At 42.2% G+C, this 20,756-nt stretch overlaps 1 protein-coding gene and 1 pseudogene across 2 annotated transcripts in view; one reads left to right on the top strand and one right to left on the bottom strand.

Moving 5' to 3' along the window:
- Positions 1-2,011: 2,011 nt before the first annotated feature.
- LOC147023079 (signal recognition particle RNA) lies at positions 2,012-2,153 on the bottom strand (annotated as a pseudogene).
- A 3,005-nt stretch (positions 2,154-5,158) lies between these two features.
- LOC147023080 (prokineticin receptor 2-like) overlaps positions 5,159-20,756 on the top strand; it is a 70,957-nt gene continuing 55,359 nt past the window's right edge. Inside the window, exons 1-2 of one of the 2 annotated variants that reach the window (XM_085888102.1) lie at positions 5,159-6,182; positions 6,497-6,806. In XM_085888102.1, coding sequence (XP_085744228.1) covers positions 5,716-6,182; positions 6,497-6,806 — 777 coding nt within the window. In that variant the 5' untranslated portion in view covers positions 5,159-5,715. The remainder of the gene's footprint in view (positions 6,183-6,496; positions 6,807-20,756) is intronic. The other variant, XM_085888101.1, reaches the window with a different exon arrangement.

Genomic DNA, 20,756 nt, shown 5'->3' on the forward strand with positions numbered 1-20,756 from the left:
TTGAGAATGAACAAATCTTTATAGGTTCAATGAGTGAGCTAAACAATTTGCATTGGTTATTTGAAAAAAGTGCTCCTCGGCTACAAGGGGAGGCTATTAAAATCTCCATTCACTTACATGTTTTAGATATTTCAACAGCAGAGAATTCAACAGGTTGGGATAAAAAGGGGGTTTATTTTTAGGGAAAAAAATATGAATCGCTGAGAATCCCCCATTCATTAACATGGGAGAAAGTGAACCAGAATCAGTATATTCACCCTATTGGGGGGGGGGGTAGTGTTACGGATCTGGAAACCATAAGCATTCAACATACAGATATCCCAAAAGTCAGTTATGTCGTTAAGTATGTGTGTAGTCAGATCGCCTTCCTTTTGTCTAGTGGGAGAATCAAAGGCATGCGTTGCGATTTCTTTTTAGTTAGGATATTAAATCTTTACATACAACGAACCCTCCAACAAGTTATCGAACAACCATCCCAACTGCCTGACCCCTCGGCCCATCACGATTCACCACCAACCAGCTGCCTTCTCACATCCTGACGTGCCAGGGCAAGATCTCGCGGTTCCGGTTTCTCAGCTCCCACAAATGTTGTAACTCTTTCACGACAACCTTTGCAACATTGATACTGTTCCTCGTCAAGTATGAACCCACGTGGAAGAGTGGCTGGGATTTTCCGGCAGGGGCCGTTGCATCGTTGATACTGTTACTCGTCATGTATGAACCCGCATGGAAGAATGGCTGGGGTTTCCCGGCAGGGGCCAAGGCCCCGCCCCGGAAAGGTATGCCGTGGCACCCTGTCCAATCAAAGGCAGACAGCGAGGTATGTTCACCAAGGCCCTTCCCCGCTGAGGGAGGTCGATAAAATCCTGAGCACTCTCTGAGGCAGGGGTCTTTTTGGGGTCTTGGAGAGTTTTTGGTGGGTCTTTTTGGAGAGTTTTGGAGGGTTTTTGCTGTCACAAAGGGGTTTTTTTCTGTTACGAAGGTTGGCGAGGCGGCGAATGTGTCTCTGCTGGCCCTCTACAAGGAAGAAAAGAATGACCCCGACCCCCCTTCCGTGGACCCCGCTACTCACCACCCGAGCTCCGCCACGAACCTCGAGTCCCACATGTGCGACTTGGGACCAAACGAGCAACCATTGTCAGGTGCCGCAGCATGGAGTACCCCCTTTCTCCGACGGCCAGGTACCCAATCGAACTCTGACCCCAGCTTGTCTCTCTCCTCAGCTGCGAGGGTCCAATAAAGAACTCTGGGTTTCTTTTCATTTGTGTGTGTGTGTCTGCATGTGGCCCCGTCTTTAAGTAGAACTGAATAAGTGTTTTTGGATCATTGTAAATACTTCTTGCATATACGCGTTGTCTTGCTTTGTGTCTTCATTTACTGTAAATAAAATTTGTTTGAAATGTTCCCAGTTAGTTTCCGTCCCTTCTTGAATTGGTCCAGCCTGGTTCGGATCTGAGTTTATGGGGGTTTTATCCCCGATAATCCGTTCATTACAGCCAGCATGGCTTTGGCAGTTTCTGCTTGGTTGCACCCGAACCGGGGTTGGTAGTCGGTATTGGAACTCTACCACAGTCGGTAGAGTGACCCGGTTCGAGCAAGACGTGCAGAGGGTGTGGTTTCTCCGGTAGTCGAAATTGCGTAGTTAATTAGGTAAATTGGTTATAGACAAATAGACCCTACGCTACGCGGTTAAAATATTGGCGACCACGGTTGGTAAAACGACCCGCCTGCTCGCGGAGATATCCAAGCGACAGCCAACAATTCAGGGGAGTTTGGTGGGAGACGACGCAAGCTTTCCCCACCTAATGGTCATTCTCACCACCGACTCCCGGCCAACAACAATACATGCAGTATATGGATATATGTATGTATATGCTGTTTGTCTTTCGGCTGCTCCCATTAGGGTTCACCAAAGCGGATCATCCGTTATGATCCGCATACTGATTTGGCATAGGTTTTACGCCGGATGCCCTTCCTGACGCAACCCTGGTCGCCTCTTACGACACAAGGATAAGGATTGGGTTTCGCCATGATTCCGGCCTGCCCTACACCGTTCTCATAGCGCGGCCCAGTGCAGAGCTCCCGTCTTCAAGCGATCCTCCAACCCAAGCCTCCCAGTAGCCGGATTACAGGCGCACGCCACTACGCCTGGCGACGTGTGTGTGTGTGTATATATATATATATATATATATATATATATATATATATATATATATATATATATATATATATATATATATATATATATATATATATATATATATATATATATATATATATATATATATATATATATATATATATATATATATGTATATATATATGTATATATATATGTATATATATATATATATATATATATATGTATGTATATACATGTATGTATATATATATATATATATATATATATATATATATATATATATATACATACATATATATTGTTGTGGTTGACGAAATTCACAAACCACCATTCAGGTCCCTGAGGTGAGATATCTCTGTAAGTATATGTGTAGTTAGGCCCAAACCCGTTCTTTCGAGGGAATAAATGTCATTCAGTCGGGCTGCGACTCTTCAGGATAGCCGTTTTTCTTTTACTATCTTTATTTTGGACCAGCCACCATTACGACCACCACCAACCACGTCACAACGCCGCTTCACAACAACCACCAACCACAACGCCGCTTCACAACAACAACCACCAACCACAACGCCGCTTCACAACAACAACCACCAACCACAACGCCGCTTCACAACAACAGCCACGACCTTTACCGTCACAACTCGCCACCATCGCATCCCCACCATTCTCGTGCCACTTGTGGGCACCGATACTGGACTCGTGTAGGGCGCGCACCGAGCAGCGTGTTCAGAAACATCACAGACTTTCCGAGAAAAACGGATCAAAAACGACTCACGCCCACTTCTGTTCCATCCTATCGGCGAGCTGGGGCGATTTGGCCCCGCCTCCAGGGCGTTGGAGTGAGGACGCTATATGCAAATTCATGGATCAAAAAGCATTCACGCCCACTTTTCCTCGGTCCAATGGGGAGCCAGTTAGAGAGGTGAAGGGTCGGAGGCAGAGGGTCAAAGGTGAAGGAGCGAAGCCACGGGGCTTATATAAACGGCCGCGCTCGCCAAACAGGGGCAGTTGTGAGTTCGGAGGGGAGAAGCCAGCAGTGGGGAGTTGTGAGTTCGGAGGGGAGAAGTCAAGACTGAAGAGTTGGGACGAGCCAAGAGAGGAGACGGAGAGGGCGATTAGACGGAGCTGTGGAGAGGTGGCGGCGGCGAAGGCGGACGAGGGGGTGCTTGCGTCGGTGCCGGGAGCTGCAGAGGGAGAGGCCAGCAACGCGACCGAGGAGACGCTCGTCGCGGGACCCGAGACAGGGTGATATCCTCCATCCCCCGAGCATCAACAACCCCCTCCTGTTTCCCCCCGTGCTGAGATAGTGCGACAAGGGGGCCCCTTTCCCACCCCCTACCAGACACTGTCCGCGAGGCCCGCGGAGTTGAGGCGCCACCGCCGCTCCGCGTCTCATCATTAGACGGGTAGGCCCGACACGGTCTCGGCCCCAGGCCCGCCTACCCCCCTCATCCTGGAGGGTGGTTCTCTTTCTTTTGCTTTGGGTATATGTGTTGTCGGCGCCGTCTGTGAAGTAAAACTGTATAAGTGTTGCCGTGTGCCCGGTAGTCGGTTAGATCTGCATTGTTGCATTTGCTTTTTGTGTAATATTGTGTTTCTTCTTCTATTACATTTGCTTTTGGTGTAATTGTATATGTGTGCTTTCCGTTCATCGCGAAATAAATGTGCTTATTGTTGAATGTTTTCCCGCTTCGCTTTGTCTTTTCTTTCATTGAATCTCCATCTTGCTTCATGTAAAGGGTTGGTCGTGGGCTAAAACGCCCGATAATTAATCGAACCGTCAAGGCCGACGAATAACACCGCTCGGTTATCCCGATAGTACGGAACGGGTCGCTTAAAGTGGCCCGTGTCCGAAGTCGACCTGCGGCGAGGTGCGATCGCCCGGTCTACCCTCCGTGTGGGTACTTAGGTAGGTCGAATTTGGCGAGCAACCCTATCCCACGCGGGGGCCGATTGGCACGATCGCGGTGAGACCGAAAGGTCCACCCGTGACTAGTTCCCGGCGTTAGTCCGAGAGGGTCACGACTGGATTGTCCGTCCGGTGGGCGACGTGCCGCGATTCGAGTTACATGGCCGTCCGCACGCCGGCGGGCGCGAATCCGCAACAATATATATGTATGTGTATATATATATATATATATATATATATATATATATATATATATATATATATATATATGTATATATATATATATATATATGTGGATATATATATGTGGATATATATATATATATATATATATATATATATATATATATATATATATATATATATATATATATATATATATATATATATATATATATATATATATATATATATATATATATATATATATATATATATATATATATATATATATATATATATATATATATATATATATATATATATATATATATATATATATATATATATATATATATATATATATATATATATATATATATATATATATATATATATATATATATATATATATATATATATATATATATATATATATATATATATATATATATATATATATATATATATATATATATATATATATATATATATATATATATATATATATATATATATATATATATATATATATATATATATATATATATATATATATATATATATATATATATATATATATATATATATATATATATATATATATATATATATATATATATATATATATATATATATATATATATATATATATATATATGTACATATATATATATATATATGTCCATATATATATATATATATATATATATATATATATATATATATATATATGTCCATATATATATATATATATATATATATATATATATATATATATATATATATATATATATATGCATTCCATAGTGGTTAATGTGGAGATCTGGAGCATCCATATTGCTTCACTAATTTGGTCATTCGAAAAACTTTTTCACATCTTTATAGTTCGCGGGACGACTCTTTTTTCAAGTGTATTTGTCTGGGGTGTGATCTCCCTTCTCAACACCCTCCCCTGACTATCCGATAATCTTAGGTGCGTACCCATCCACACACAGTGTGGAGTAGTATGAGTAGTATGTGTAAAAACTGGAACTACTCATGTAGTTGATTATATGTGTTACTTTAGACCTCTTTTGTTGACTTCCCGGCCCATTTGGCCTTGGGATTTTCAGTTTGTGCTGAGTCCGACCATGCTAACCAAACACTGTTTTTTTTTTCTAAACTCCACCCCTGCCCCCTCCCTTTGTGATTAAACAGCTTTGCTGTCAGTCACAAACATCATACAAACAACCTGTCAGCTGAAAGGGTTACACACCTTCGATTTGTAAAATATATTGAAAGAGCCAGCGAAAGCTCTCAGTGTAATATATATGGATGCTTTCTCACTGGTCCAAATTTTAATCTCCACCGCAGCGCATTGTGATAGGCACTGATGCTTGTGGGCGGAGTGAGACAATGGGGCAACCTTGCTTTACACATCCTCAAACTGATGCTGCATCTTTCAGTTTCACGGCCGTCCTGCTCATAGCATGACACATATTGGGTGACTCTCTGCCATACAATGAGCGTGGAAGATGTGTTGGCGTTTGATCGGTGGCCGTACATCTGGAACAGCAATAAGAGTTCTACGCAAAATATTTCTTTGCGTTACAACTATGATTACTTGAGCTATGATGATCCAGGTCATGCTGTGCGACCCAACGATGATCTCACTCTACTCCCCGCACGACTGGTCATTGGAGTGGCTTTGGTGTGCATTATGGTCATCTGTGGCTTGGGGAACATGCTGTTCAGTGTCGCACTACTTCGCTCCAAGCATCTGCGAAACATCACCAACATTTTCATCGCCAACCTCGCCATCTCTGATCTTCTCGTCGCCGTTGTGTGCTGCCCTTTTGAGTTTGAATACTACGTCATTCGACAACTCGCCTGGACTCATGGCCCACGACTCTGCGCATCCATCAATTACCTGCGCTCTGTGTCACTCTACGTCTCTACGAACGCTCTACTTGCCATCGCAGTTGACAGGCTAGGCTTTTTAAAATTATTTTATTCTTATTGTGTCCAACACCCTGAGCGCTTTGGGGAATGGTTGAACTTAGGAAGTAGGATAGGCCACTTGAACTCTCTGCTGTGACAGAATAAACAATCATCTAATTATTATGTTGTATGGAGGACTGAATGTAAACCCATGCCTTCATCCTCCCCCCACCATCCTCATCATATTTCCACTTTTGTGCCTCATTCATATTGTCTCCATTACGAATCTTAAGCGGTTTAACCATGGACATGAGCACAAGATTAAAGTTGCATAATCGTGCGGTTATGTCCTTTCTGTTCAGGTACTTGGTGGTCGTGCACCCTCTCAAGCCACGGGTTATGCGCCCAACTGCGTACATTATGGTTGCTGTGGTCTGGGCTGTGTCCATCATTATCGCCATTCCTGCAGCTTATTATGCGCGTGAAACCTCGGTGCCACGAGAGAGGACCGAGACCGGCGAAGATCGTAAGTTCTGCATGCAAATCTTCCCTGCCGAGGATGAGCTCTTCTACAAGTCATACTTCCTCTTCGTCCTGGCTGTAGAGTTCCTGGGTCCAGTTCTCACCATGACTCTGTGCTATGCCTGTATTGCCAAGGAGCTTTGGTTCAAGGTAACACATGATCTTGTAGTCCACTATTTCAATGATTTGTAAATGCTGGTGTTATTTAATGTCACAATAATTTATCAGAAGGAAATATCTGCATCGTTTTCTCATGATTGCGATACCTGTGGCAAAACTTTGACCATTAACTTCCAGAATTATCAGCAGAGAGGGATGTTCTCGGATTATGTATAAACTATTTCAATTTATGAAGTTGGAAGATGACTCGGTGAAAGCAGGCTCGTACTTAAGCTTTGTAATTATGATTTTAGTTCCTGGTGGATTTAGATGACGAAAATTGCCAGTATTGTTTCCTATCGGGCTGACAGTAAAATCTCAGAGGTGGTGCACCTATATTAAGCTCTCTTTTCTGGTTCGATTCCCAAACCCATTGTATACTGCATTGTGTTTTACGGATGGGGTGTTGCTTCAATGAGTATACGCTGTCCATCGAATGCGGCGTTACGTCTGCATCGTATCTACCTGCTGCTGCTGGTGGACATCAAATATCACAATGTGTCTTTCACAAAAAATATGCTGATGGACTGCCACCCTGGATAATTCCAAATTCGTGCCCTGAGTTCTACCATTGGGAAAGGTAAAGGCAAACAACCCAGTTATTCCTTGCCATGAGACTGCTCGGGGCAGCACGAATGCACTCGAAATAGTGAGGACTGAATCATCATTATTACAGGCTGTTTGTTGACTGTCCATGTTTTTGTTGACATAAATAGTTCATAACAAAGAATTAAAGAATAAAATGCAGAATAAAAAAAAACAAATCAAGAAAAGCACATGACATTGTTTAAAATAAATAATTGTTGCAATAAAATAACAAAAGTGATACCCATAATGAAGCAAAAACAAAAATAACACGTTCAGACAGAATATGTAACAAGGCAGATCCTCACCAGGTACAGATTCAACCCCAAGCGAGATAGCTCAGGGGCGAAGTGCGCACACTTCGAGGTTATCCTTCCAGCCATAACTATTAAAGTCTTTGTAATTCATGTAAATGTACACTCATGTCCATCTTGCCTGATATATTACATCTATGATCTCCTCTACGAGTCTTGTATCAATGTAAAGACATTTTAAAAACATAAAAAGATGTGGACAGCCAGGACATGAACAAGGTTTTGAAAATCTCACTCGTATCAGCAGCCAGCTTCTCAATTCCGAAGTAAAAAATGATTCCTTGAATCAATGTGACCAAAATGACAAATATTAAACAACCATGGTCCTTGTCCCACAGGCTGAAGACACAAAAGTGCACATCTCCATAATGACATTAAACAGATATCACTCAATGTCCAAAATGCTACCTTATGTTTGATATAGGCAGAGCTGTCTCCATTATAATAGCAATTTTAAAATCTATTAGCCAGAGAGCCATCATCAGGCTACAGAGAAGGAAGGACCGGTTCGATATATAAATTTAAGTGCCACAACATTTCTGCAAAGTCAATGGCATGCCAAGTCCGGTTGTCCTACCCGCGATGATGAAAATCACATGGCGTCCTTTGAAAGATGTTAGCCTGCAATTATTCCAAAATCCTTGATGGAGAGAACATAAGTTTGACCAACTTGGCTCATTCGGATGTATCCTGGTTTTCAACTGCCATGGCAACCCCATGAGGCTCCGTTAACAGTAAATCTCCAATGTTGATGAGCATTTCTATAAATAATCATTGACTGGATGATGATACTGATTATTGATGGCTGTGTTGACATTCGAGACAAATGTTTTCACTTTTGTCACAACACCGGTCCCTTTTCAAAAAAGCTTCAGAACCAAAAGCATGACTTCTATTCCAATGGAATCAGGAAACTCACCGACCACTGAGATTAATATGGTGCAGCTCCATTCCTTCATGGCTGGGGAAGAAACCTTTTGAGTAACTCAGAATTAATGTACATGGTACAACGGTTGTTTTCAGTTTATATAGTATTCAGGTACTGATGGATGTGTGGGGTAACACGAAAGGATAAGCAGAGTAGTGTGGGCATAAAAGAGAGGCTCAAACCTAACAGAATTGAGGAAGACTTGAGAGAGAAGACTAAGGTGGTTTGGGCATGTGATGAGAAAGAAAGAAGATGAGTCTGCCAAGAAAGTCACTAATTTAGTCGTTGAGGGGGAAAATCCAAGAGGAAGACCGCAAAAGACCTGGAAGGATGAAAGCAGTAGAGACATGTAGTTATTGGAGTGGATGGAGGAGGATGCTTTTAACAGGACGAAGTGAATTATCGTCAGGTCAGGCCAGATCAGATCTGTGACTGGTTGCAGTTACCATGTAAACCTGTACTAACCTGTTTCATGGTCAGGTTGTCGGCAACTCAATCAACTCCTCTACCAGGTCTCCTGGTGAGGAGGATGTATGGACATGGACATCCAGCAGGATTAAAACAAAGCCTGTCAAAGGGCAGAGGAGGTCCGAGTGAGCCAATCCATCCATCCATTGGGACCATACTCTGTGCAGAGCGTTGGTGCTGCTTAAGCAGTCTCCTTGGCTATTGGGCACTCTCCTGGACAGGTCTCCACTCCAACACAGGATACCAGCAAGCTGGCATTCATTTTGCTGACCACAGGATGACAGGCAGTCAACCACACTTGGTATTAATTCAACAGACAAGTGGGATTTTAACTCAGGACTCTCGGATCCCAAGCCCACCACCCTAACCATTAAGCCAACACCAGGCATATGTGAGCAAATGGCCATCCATATCTGGTGCCCAACTGTGTCTGTGGACGTCCTCCTGCAGTTGCGTCACCTTTTTTGAGGAGTTGGTTACAGGATTTGCACTCCGGCCACCGTAAAACACTTCATTCCGTAACATACACAAAAAAACACACAAATAAAACTAAAAAGGATCCAGTCTGTGGGAGTGCCTCTTATGCAGCTGCCCTTTGTAGGGTAGCTCACCAGATGATGAAACGAGGGCAAAGCCTACGGGTCACCCATACTTTGATGATAAGAGCGAGACCACGGGGAAACCCTGTTGGGTCAGATTGTGGCGGTGTGTATCGGGGTGGTGCTAAGGTGTCACCCATCAGACAGCGGTCCCCACGGATTAACCTGAGGTGGTCCCTTCAGGTGGGTGCATGGAATTTCTTCACTCTAAAAGAGGATGATCACCTGTATCTGCTGACATCTGAGCTCCAGCATCTGAACATCAGTATGACAGCACTTTCTGAGGTTCAAAGACTGGATAATGGTGAGATCATGGTGGGTGGTTCCACTTACTACTGGTCTGGCAGCTCTGATGGTTACCATTCGGAGTTGCTGTAGCTGTGTCCAATAAGCTGACTCCTATGGCAATTGAAGTAACACCGGTAAATGAGCATATTATGAGACTGAGGATTCGTCGCTCTTTGGGTGGCATTTCCCTGGTCTCTGCATATACTCCGACTGAAGTGAGTGATCTCACTGAAATGGAGGCATTCTATGCCATGCTGGAGTCGGTGGTTGATCGGTGCCCCAGGTGTCAATTAAAAGCTAGATGCTGTGGTATTTGTGAGGAAGCATTAGTAAATGTCCATAAATGAACGAGTAAAATTGACGGTTACATGTTATACGTTTGCTATTGCACACATCAGTAAATTATAATATAAACTGCTTGATGTAATGAGATAATTTTGACTGTAGATGGCAGTAATTGTACTGTAAACTGCCTGGTGAGATTCATGAAGGTGCTGGAACGTTCTCAGATGAAGCTTCCAGTATGGACAAGAATCACATTTGTTGGAAGGAAAGGGATTGTTCTGTGATACTGCACAAACATGTAAGAGGGAGGTGGAGAGAGATGGGTGGGCATGTGATGAGACGTGTGTTTCGATTGTCCCTGTGCTCGATTTAACTTTGATGAGTGAAGGAGGTGTTAATGTCCAGAGTGGCTGTGAATACGTGGAGCTGATTATAATTATCAGGTTGATTGAAACTCATAAAGATTGTGGATGGGGGAAAGAATTCCTTTGAGCTCTTCAATAATCCTGGACGGGCCAGTGTATGAGAGAGAACACCGCATAAGACTCTGGGCGTTCCATGTCAAGTGGACACATTTTTCAGCGAAATTTATACACATCGTCTCAGATTTCACTCTTTTTTGTGCAAGTGTTTGTATCCACGGTAAAACATTATGTGTCAATTTTCAGACCTGGGGGCCCATCGGGGCCCATTTTAGGGCCCCCCAAATTTGGGCGCCCCCGGTTGACCCACAATCTTCCAGTGGCCATATCACAGGTTGTCGTGGTCCGATTTGGATGATCTTGGTATCAAAATGCTCGTAAAAGTGAGATCTTTGAAATCGCATAAAAAAATCACTCCAAAACAGTAATTCAAAAAGTTATAGTTTGGGGTGCCCTTTGACCTTGGACCCCCATCCCCCAGCCAAACCGATGATCCCCATTTTTTCGTGTGAGAATACCCCTTCATATACTCCAACACCTCAGCACAAATGAAAATGGGATCTCAATGGGTTCAAGTGTGATGATGGTTATATTGTTTGGGGTCCACATATCACTAATTCTTGATTCGACATTGAGCGACGTTTGCCGTCATCGTTCCAATGACGTCACCTGCTGGCAGGCAACTTTATGTCTGAAATTGACAATCATCATCTCTGGACTATTATATATATATATATATATATATATATATATATATATATATATATATATATATATATATACATATATATATATATACATATATATATATATATATATATATATATATATATATATATATATATATATATTTTGCAACATTTGTGAAAAATTATTCTGCCAATTGTGTCACTTAATTTTTAAGTGTACATTTTTTGTATAACCATTATCAAATTAAGTTATAAATGGGCTAATCTCAGTTTTTGCATATTTTGCAGTAAGCATGGCGACTGAAGATCGAAAGGAGTTCCGAAAATACTGTTGCGATCCGTTCAGCTGCCATAAAACGAAACAACGAAAAGATCTTCGCAATGTGTCAAATGATGTGTTGATAAAATTTTCTTCAAAGGTGAAAAAAGATGACAGACTTTGTACTTCGTGCAGAAAAAAAAAACTTTCTCAATTGTCACCAGAGCGTATTGAAGAATCATCTTCGACCAGTTTGAAATTATCATCAGAAGGTACTATCGAAGGCATTGCAGAATCTATTTCGACAGGTGAGGACGAGGAGGTTTTTGAGCGAGAAGCAGAAGTTGACCGATTAAACCAGTCGTTATCGATGATAGGCGAAAGCCCATTCGACAAACAAAAGGCGGAAAGGAACCCAGGGTACGTTCCTGAAAAGCGAAGTAAAGTGGAAGATTCTGTGCGAAAGAAATTAGAACTAGTTGCTGGATCAAGCACTGCAGAGAAAACACAAAATACAGCATCAAAATGTGATGAAAACTGCATGCCAGAGGTGATCAAAAGCCTGAAAGAAAAATACGTTGTTTCGAGCCGTTCAGAGCAAATACGTATACTGACAATATTTGCTAGGAATATGAGCATCAGAGGGATGATGAGTGAATTCAGTTGCTCCCAAAGAATGGCTGTGCAAGCCAAAAATTTAGAGAAAGAAAATGGTATGCTATCGTCTCCAAATCCCAAACAGGGTAAAATATTGCCTGACGAAGTGAAATCCGCCGTAACCGAATTTTACCGAAGTGATGAACTCAGCCGAATAATGCCGGGAAAAAAGGACAGTGTGGTGGTCAGGAATGTACATGGAAAAGACAAAATTCAAAAGTGCCTGGTACTAAACAATCTCAAGGAACTGTTTCAGAAATTCAAAGAGAAGAACCCTGGCTTGAAAGTTGGATTCGCGAAGTTCGCCATGCTCCGTCCCTCAGAGTGTGTCCTGGCCGGTTCAGGCAATACAACCAATATCTCAGCTCGGAAACTGAAATTTGGGGACCAAAGTGAAGTTGTGTTTTGGCTAAAACGATATTTTCACTTGGCGAATTTTTTTTTTATGCCAAGTATGTTGGTCTGTAGTGTTTGCTTGTCTGTGACACGATTTTTTGCCACATATCAAGCAATCATTCTGAAAATTTTAGTGTATGTAGTTGACCAGCCAAGGACAGCAATGCTTAATTTTGGTGAAGATCCAAATTCCAATCAGTATCTGAGAATTTTTCAAGTGATTCCTCGTCTTTGAGAGATTTGGCCAAAAATGATATAAAGTACAATATCTCAAAAGGTCATGGATGGATTCAGGCAAAACTTCTACCACAGGTTGGATGTGTGACAAGGACGAATTTGTTCATTTTTGGTGAAGATCCGAATCCAGATCCATATCCTAGAATTATTTAATTTTTAATGGATTCTTCACCATTGAAAGATGGCGCTAAAAGCGATATTGCATGATATCTGAAAAAGTTGTGGACAGATTCGGATTAAACTTGGTGGATATGTTGGGTGTGTGACAAGGACTAATTGATTTGATTTTTGTGAAGATGCGAATCCTGATCCACGAATGTTTCAAGTGATTCTTCACCATTGAGAGAGGGGGCGGAAAAACGATATATAGCACAATATCTCAAAAGGTTATTGATGGATTCACACGAAACTCGGCGGACAGTTTGGAAGCGCCACTGGGAAGAATCGATTCAATTTTGGTGAAGATCCACTGGGAAGAGTCCAGATCTGGATATGAGAATTATTTAATTTTTAACTGATTCTTCAGCATTGAGAGATGGGGTGAAAAACGATATTGCATGATATCTCAAAAAGCTGTGAATGGATTTGTATGAAACTTGGTGGACAGGTTGGGTGTGGGGCAAGGACGAAGTGGATCGATTTTGGTGAGGATGTGAGAATTTTTCAAGTGATTCTTCACCGTTGAGAGATGGGGCCAAAAACTATGTGTAGCATGATGTCTCTAAAAGTTGTGGACGACTTGTGACAAAACGAGGTGGAAGAGTTGGTTAGTGACAAGAACAAGCCGATTCGATCTTGGTTCAGGCCCGGATTCAAATCCGACCTATCAGTGGGATACAAATTTTAAACTGTTCAGCCTGGCAGAGGTATGCGCTCTATCAAGTGTCGTTCCATTTCGCCAATTGTCACTCTGTGATTTTTCATTTATATTTTGATCAATCAATTTATTGATTAATTACTTAATTATTATCGATTTATGAATTACTTATTTTATTTCTCACCTGGGCAATATCTCAGGCACCTTTTGAGCTTGGAAGCTGATATTTGGACATGACCAAGTGTTTTGGCTATAAAGGGCGTTTTGATTTACTAATTAATCAATTATACAATTAATTATTAATTTTTCGATAAATTACTTAATTTGCAAAAAGTTACAGATTCGAATGAAACAGTGGTGGTTTAGGTATGCTATTCGGCAATTTATTGAGAAATTAAGAATTTTACGATTATTATTTATTTATTTTAACAATGCAATGAATCAATGAATCAATCAAGTATTGTACACTATGCCTGGTGTTGGCATAATAGTTTGGGTGGTGGGCTTTGGATCCTTGGGTCCTGAGTTCAAATCCTGCTCAGCTGTTGAATTAATACCTGGTGGGGTTAACTCAGCCTGTCATCCTTCTGAGGTCGGCAAAATGAGTGCCAGCGTGCTAGTATACTGTGTCCGAGTGGCGACCCACCCGTCCAGGATTGTGTCCAGTAGCCAAGGAGACTGCTTCAGCAGCACCAACGCTCTGCACAGAGTATGGTCCCAATCTCCTCATCCTATTGTACACTGCTCTCTCCCAATTCCGACTCCATGTGCTGCAAGGGGGCATCGCCGGGTGCCGAAGGTTCCCTGGTGATGTCGCGCTCTGGAGAATTTGTTATTTATTTATTTGCCATGTGGGCAGTGTACTTTGAATGTACCGCTACTTGTTGTTGTTTGTTTCAAAATAAGTGTTATGAGAAGAAAGAATTTGAAGTTGACTCATAAAATTCTGATTATATCGTGGTGCTACTGGAGGACTTGTACATTCTGAGAATTTAATGCATTTAATTGACATGCACTTTTTTAGTACTTATGCACCAGTGAAGGGACCCGGTGAAATGGCAGTTCGTAGAGTTAATGTGATTATTTGTTTATATTTACCATGTTTGTGATGTTGACATAATTCTGACACTCTTGTACCTTGTACTTAGGATGGAAGTTTAAATTTATTGATGTTGTGAATATTGTTGGGGTGGATGTAGATGAAAAGATGAAAATGTTCATGTCTGCTTGTACGTGTGTCGACTTCGAAGCTGTGATTGTAATTATTGTTACCGTGCTGCAGGAGTGCTGCTGGGGGAACTATATTTTTGGCAAATGTGCGATATTGTGGATCGCAGTCGTAACTGATGCCATGAAATGCTGTTTCACGTGAAAAAAAATAACAGTTGTTCATGGGAAGCCAAGGCTTTTTCAAGGTGAAGGCTAACCCTTTGTATTGTTTGTCAATGGGCTTTATATATTGTCATGGCAAATGCTTGTCTAATTGGGAACTGGCAAAGAGGTACCTGAATAGTTTAATCTTAGGTCTGGAATAAGCCCAAGGATTATGTAACCAGGCAACAAATGACATCAAAGGCAAGTTACCAAAAACACAATCACCAAATGAACGAATGGTTCAAAGTGATGAATTTTTTTTTTCATCCAAATATTTGTCAAAGGTTAGTGAAGTAAATAATTTGTTTGCACGCATAAAACGGATGCTTATGCAGAAGGATGAACAGCAAGATCACTCAATTTTTTTGAAGAAGAAGAAGAAGCAATAAAAAGTTGGGTGCGTGATAGAAAGTTGCGTGTGACGATGCAACAAATGACTGGTCAAAACTTACCAAAAAGGGACTCGCCAAATGAACGCACAATGTACGGTTGAAAGCGATGAATCATCCATAGTCTAAGTCTGAAAGGTCAGTGCTTTGAATCCTGGCCGAATCATTTGAAAGCCTTGAAAAATGGTACGCACCGCTTCTTTGTTTGAAATTTGGCTTTCAAAAAGGATAGAGCATGGACAGCACAACAATATGTTAGTGGCTGGAGTGCAGACTTTCATGGGCCTGATGGCCTCCAACCGCGTTGAAGTTCCTAAAAAGGATTATCATGTTATTATAATTTAATTTTGTTTTGTTTTTGTCACCAGAAAATTTGTCAAAGGTCAGGGCTCAAGCAGTTGTCGCAAGTAATTTGTTTGTATGCACAAGAGAGATGCGTTTTCTTCTTTCCTGGCAACACAAAGCTGAAGAGTATAATCTGTGGCCAAGGGCATGGCAGTGCTGCTGATGCAATGCCCTTTGTAGGTTGGAGCAGGAATTTGGAATTTGGACAGGATGCCAGCGATGGCTTGCCTACTCTTCACGAAGGACACCATGAGATCTTTGACGTCCACCGGATTCCTGGTCACAAATAAGCAAAGTCATTAATACATGAACTGTACATGTATTAAAAAAATAGTTGTGCAGCATTACTTGATGGATTTACATCAGAACTTCTGTGTTCCATGTGACATACGCATCGCACGTCACTCCCTCAGCATGCAGAAAATGGCCGGATTTAATATCTTTTATTTCAATTATTACCTCCACCACCGAAGGTGAAGGAGGTGATGTTTTCACCCCCTTTCTGTTTGTTTGTCTGTGTACAGGATATCTTAAAAAGTTTTGGACGGATTCGGACGAAACTTGGTGGACAGGTTGGATGTGTGTGTGACCACGACAAATTGATTCGATTTTGGTGAAGATCCGAAACCGGATCTGGATACGAGAATTATTTAATCTTTAAAGTGATTCTTCACCATTGAGAGATAGGGCCAAAAAAACGATATACATCATGATATTAAAAAAAAGTGTATTGGGCCCGATAGGTTCGCATGGATCAGGCATGACGTGGCGGAGGTATGTGCACGACCGAGTGCCCTTCTAGTTTTTAACTGTGGAGTGCCATTGCTATGAAATCCAGAACAGCACTCAGTGGAGGGCATATCTCCACTAGGCTGAACAGTTTAGGTTTTGTATCCCACCAATAGGCTGGATCTGAAACCAGACCTGAATCAAAATCTAATCGGCTTGTTCTTGTCACCTACCCAACTCATCGACCAAGTTTTGTCATAATCTGTCCACAACCTTTTGAGATATCATGCTATACAGTATATAGTTTTTGCCACTATCACTCAATGGTGAAAAATCACTTATAAAATTGTAGTGTTGGATCCAGATCCAGGTCTTCATGAAAATCTAATCAATTCATCCTTGTCACACACCAAACCTCTCCACCAATTTTCGTGTGAATACGTTCATAACTTTCTGAGGTATCCTCCTTGCAGACAGATAGACTGACAGACAAACAGACAGCGGTGAAAACACAACCTCCATCCACCTTCTGTGGCAGACGTAACCAGAATGGTTCTCTGTCATTTTAAGAAGGTACAGATGTTGTATGTCAATGGAAACATTAAGATGTCAGAATGAATGCACATGTAAGATTTATTCTGAAACTACCATTATCTAGATATAATGGAGTAAATGTATGTATGTATGTATGGATGTACAGACATGACAAAATTAAATAGACACCATGATTTTTAAAGGATTTATGTATTTAGCATTTGAAGTATATTTGACCCATTTTAATACATACACTCGTAGTATTTTGTAGACTGGCCATTTGCAGATGTCAACGCTTTTACTCTTTCAGACATAGAACTACCGAGTTCTGAAATTTTCTCTTGTGGGATTTCTGTCCAGGCTTCACGCAAAAGGTTTAGCAATTCTCCCCGTGATGTTGGTTTCCTGGACTTTTTCCGCACAGCTCGATCCAACATGGACCAGAGGTGTTCAATGGGATTCATGCCAGGAGACTGACTTGGCCATGGAAGTCGCTTGATCCCATTTCTGTCCTGCCATTCTTTGGTCTTTTTTTGCAGTGTGGCATGGAGCTCTATCTTCCATGAACAGTGTTGTTTTTGACAATCTCACCAGTGGAGAAGACAGGGAGATGTGCATCCTCGAGCATAGAAATGTGTGTCATAGTGTTGATGTTACCAACACACTCCACGAGCTCTGACCGACCAGCACTCCAGATTGCTCCCCACACCATCACTGAAAAACCACCATGTTTGACAGTTGGCTGCAATTGGTTCAAAGAGAACTCTTTATTGGGAAGTGTCCAGACCCATACACGTCCACTGTCAGAAAATTGAGTAAATTGGGACTCATCTGAAAAAATGACAGTTTGCGAAAACTCCAAGGGTCTGGTGGCCATCACGTCAGTGCATTTCTTTCTCCTTTGAAAGTTGGCTGGTCTAAGAAGAGGTTTTCTCCGAGCTGCTCTCCCATAGTAGCCCAGTTGATGAAGGTACCGCACGACGGTTCTTGAGCTAACTTGGACATTAACATCTACTGCCTTGCAACGGGGAGTTTTCTCAATGGACCGCTTGACAGCTCGAAGACACCTTTCTGAGGGCCTAGATCGACCAGAACGGGAAGCTGTGGATTCCTTGCCTTCGCTAGTGAATTGCACAATCACCCGATTGACCGTAGAAAGCGGAATGCCAAGGTTCTGAGTTATCCCACGCTGGCTGACTCCAACTTCTGATTGGCCAACAATTTGTCCTCTTTGAAAATCGCAAAGGTCGTGTGCTCCCCAGGTTCGAGGCATAGTTTATTGTTGTTCACGACACAGGAACTCGTTTCTGCAAAGAAATACTTGAATATGAGTACAAATGGCTGAGTAAAACTTACTTTTTACAGATGAAATGAATGAATTTAAGGTGTCTATTTACTTCTGTCATGTCTCTGTATGTACGAGGTGTGTTCAAAAAGTATCCAACCTTAATTTTTCGTGCGTAAACAAATGAAGCTATGGAGGCGTGGTTTGGTGCACGTATGTAGGCGATCCTAATTCGTATGCATGAATATTTTCCCGCCTGCAGAACCTGTCAGTCGCCGACAGACCGCCGATGAGTGAGGAAGTGTAAGTGAGCGCCGTCGGATTTTCGTTTTTGACAAAATGACTGATCACTGTGGTCTCATTGCCAGTGATCAGTGTTGAAGAAGTTGGGATTGCTGTTCACAGTCTCCAGCATGTCCTGTGCGATCTCCAAACGGAGTTGCTTCTGCTCGATCGTTAGCAGCTTTGGCACGAACTTCGCTGAGATTCTCCTTAAGCCCAAATCCTCAGTCACAATGGAATGAATGGATCCAATGCTGATGTCCGCCTCGTCTGCAAGTTCTCTGATCGTGATTCGACGATCCTGCATCAGCAGGGTCCTCACTTGGTCAATGACGATCTCATTTCGGGATGTTGAGGGCCTACCAGAACATGCTTCACTTTCCACTGATGTACGACCATCTTCGAAGTGGTTGTACCACTCTTTTATCTGTGTGGTGCCCATTGCTTCGTTCCCGAAGGCCTGTTGAATCTTGCGGATCGTTTCCACTTGGGAATCGCCAAGCTTTACACAAAATTTGATGCAGTAGCGTTGTTCAAGTTTTTCTGTCATTTTGTCAAAAACGAAAATCCGACGGCGCTCACTTCCACTTCCTCACTCATCGGCGGTCTGTCGGCGACTGACAGCTTCTGCAGGCGGGAAAATATTCACACATACGGATTAGGATCGCCGACATACGTGCACCAAACCACGCCTCCCTAGCTTCATTTGTTTACGCACAAAAAATTAAGGTTGGATACTTTTTGAACACACCTTGAATGTACGTAAGTATGTATGTTCTTCACTCGTTGATTGGACAGATGACCAAATGTCACCCACATTTGTAATCTGAAATATTTAACCTAAAGTGCCCAGAGGACCAAAATGACCCCCCCAAAGACCCAAAAGACCTCAAGTACCTAAAAGACCCAAAATACATAAAATGTGACCCAAATATCACAAAACACCTGAAAGACCCTGAAGACCCAAAAGATCCCAAAGACCCTTAAACCCAAAATACCCTGAATACCGAAAATACCAAAAAGACACCAAAGATCCACAAGACACAAAAGACCCCAAGGACCCACAAGACCCAGAGGAACCAAAACACCCACAAGACCCTGAGTACCGAAAAGACCCAGAGGACCAGAAACACACAACAGGACGATCACAGACCAATGGAAATTCTGCAAAATGTGACTTCAGGTCCCAAAACCCTACCCCGCCCCACTGCACACACCCACACCAATCCCATGTTCTTAACCCCCTCCCACCACACCCAAACTCTGTGCTCCCCTCCCTCTTTCTTCAAATCCTCAAACTGCTCGATCCAAACTCTGTCCCCTTTCTGCCATCCCTCCCCCCAAGCCACCTCTATCATCCCTACTTTCTTCTTCAAGTCCTCAACTGCCCCAAACCCCAAGTACTCAATCCCCCTTCCAACCCCAAGTCCATCCCACCCACCCCCTTCCCAACGTCTTAATCTCACTCTTCCAATTCCATGCACCGTCACCCCCAACTCACTGTCGTTCCCTCCCCATTTCTTGCTGTTCTTAACAACGTTACACAAATATGCACAAGGAACTTTGGCACATGAGAAGGCCATTTGACCTATCATGCCTGCATTGCTCTTGTTCCCGTTTGTTCAGAACAATGTTAAAGTAAATAAAGATGGAACGTTAAATTCACAATCACTTCCCCTTTTCTCCCCTTATCATCACTATAATTCACGGTCCTGTATTTGTGTGTGATTTTTTGTCATGCTACTCCTACAGTTGTAGGCCGATTTCATCCAGACTTGCTACATCAGGATCAGCATGACCCCAATTAGAGCATAGAGGTGTTTTTATCTTTGCAGGTGGTCTTTGGGGGGGGGGGGGACACAAATTCTCTATGTATGTGTGTATCATGTCACACTACATCCAGGTGGGGGTGGTCTCCACCATTTACAGTACAGTTTCCTATCCCCACATTTTCCAGCACAGTGAGGTGTTTCGAGTTATAAGCAGTATGTATGTTTTGGCTTCATGCCTGTAACTTCATGTTTCTTTTGCCTCTTTGTATGCCGCCGAAATAAAGCTT

Source organism: Eptatretus burgeri, chromosome 7 (assembly GCF_056783735.1).
Source record: "Eptatretus burgeri isolate ZD-2024b chromosome 7, Ebu_testis_v1, whole genome shotgun sequence".
Classification (NCBI taxonomy): Eukaryota; Metazoa; Chordata; class Myxini; order Myxiniformes; family Myxinidae; genus Eptatretus; species Eptatretus burgeri.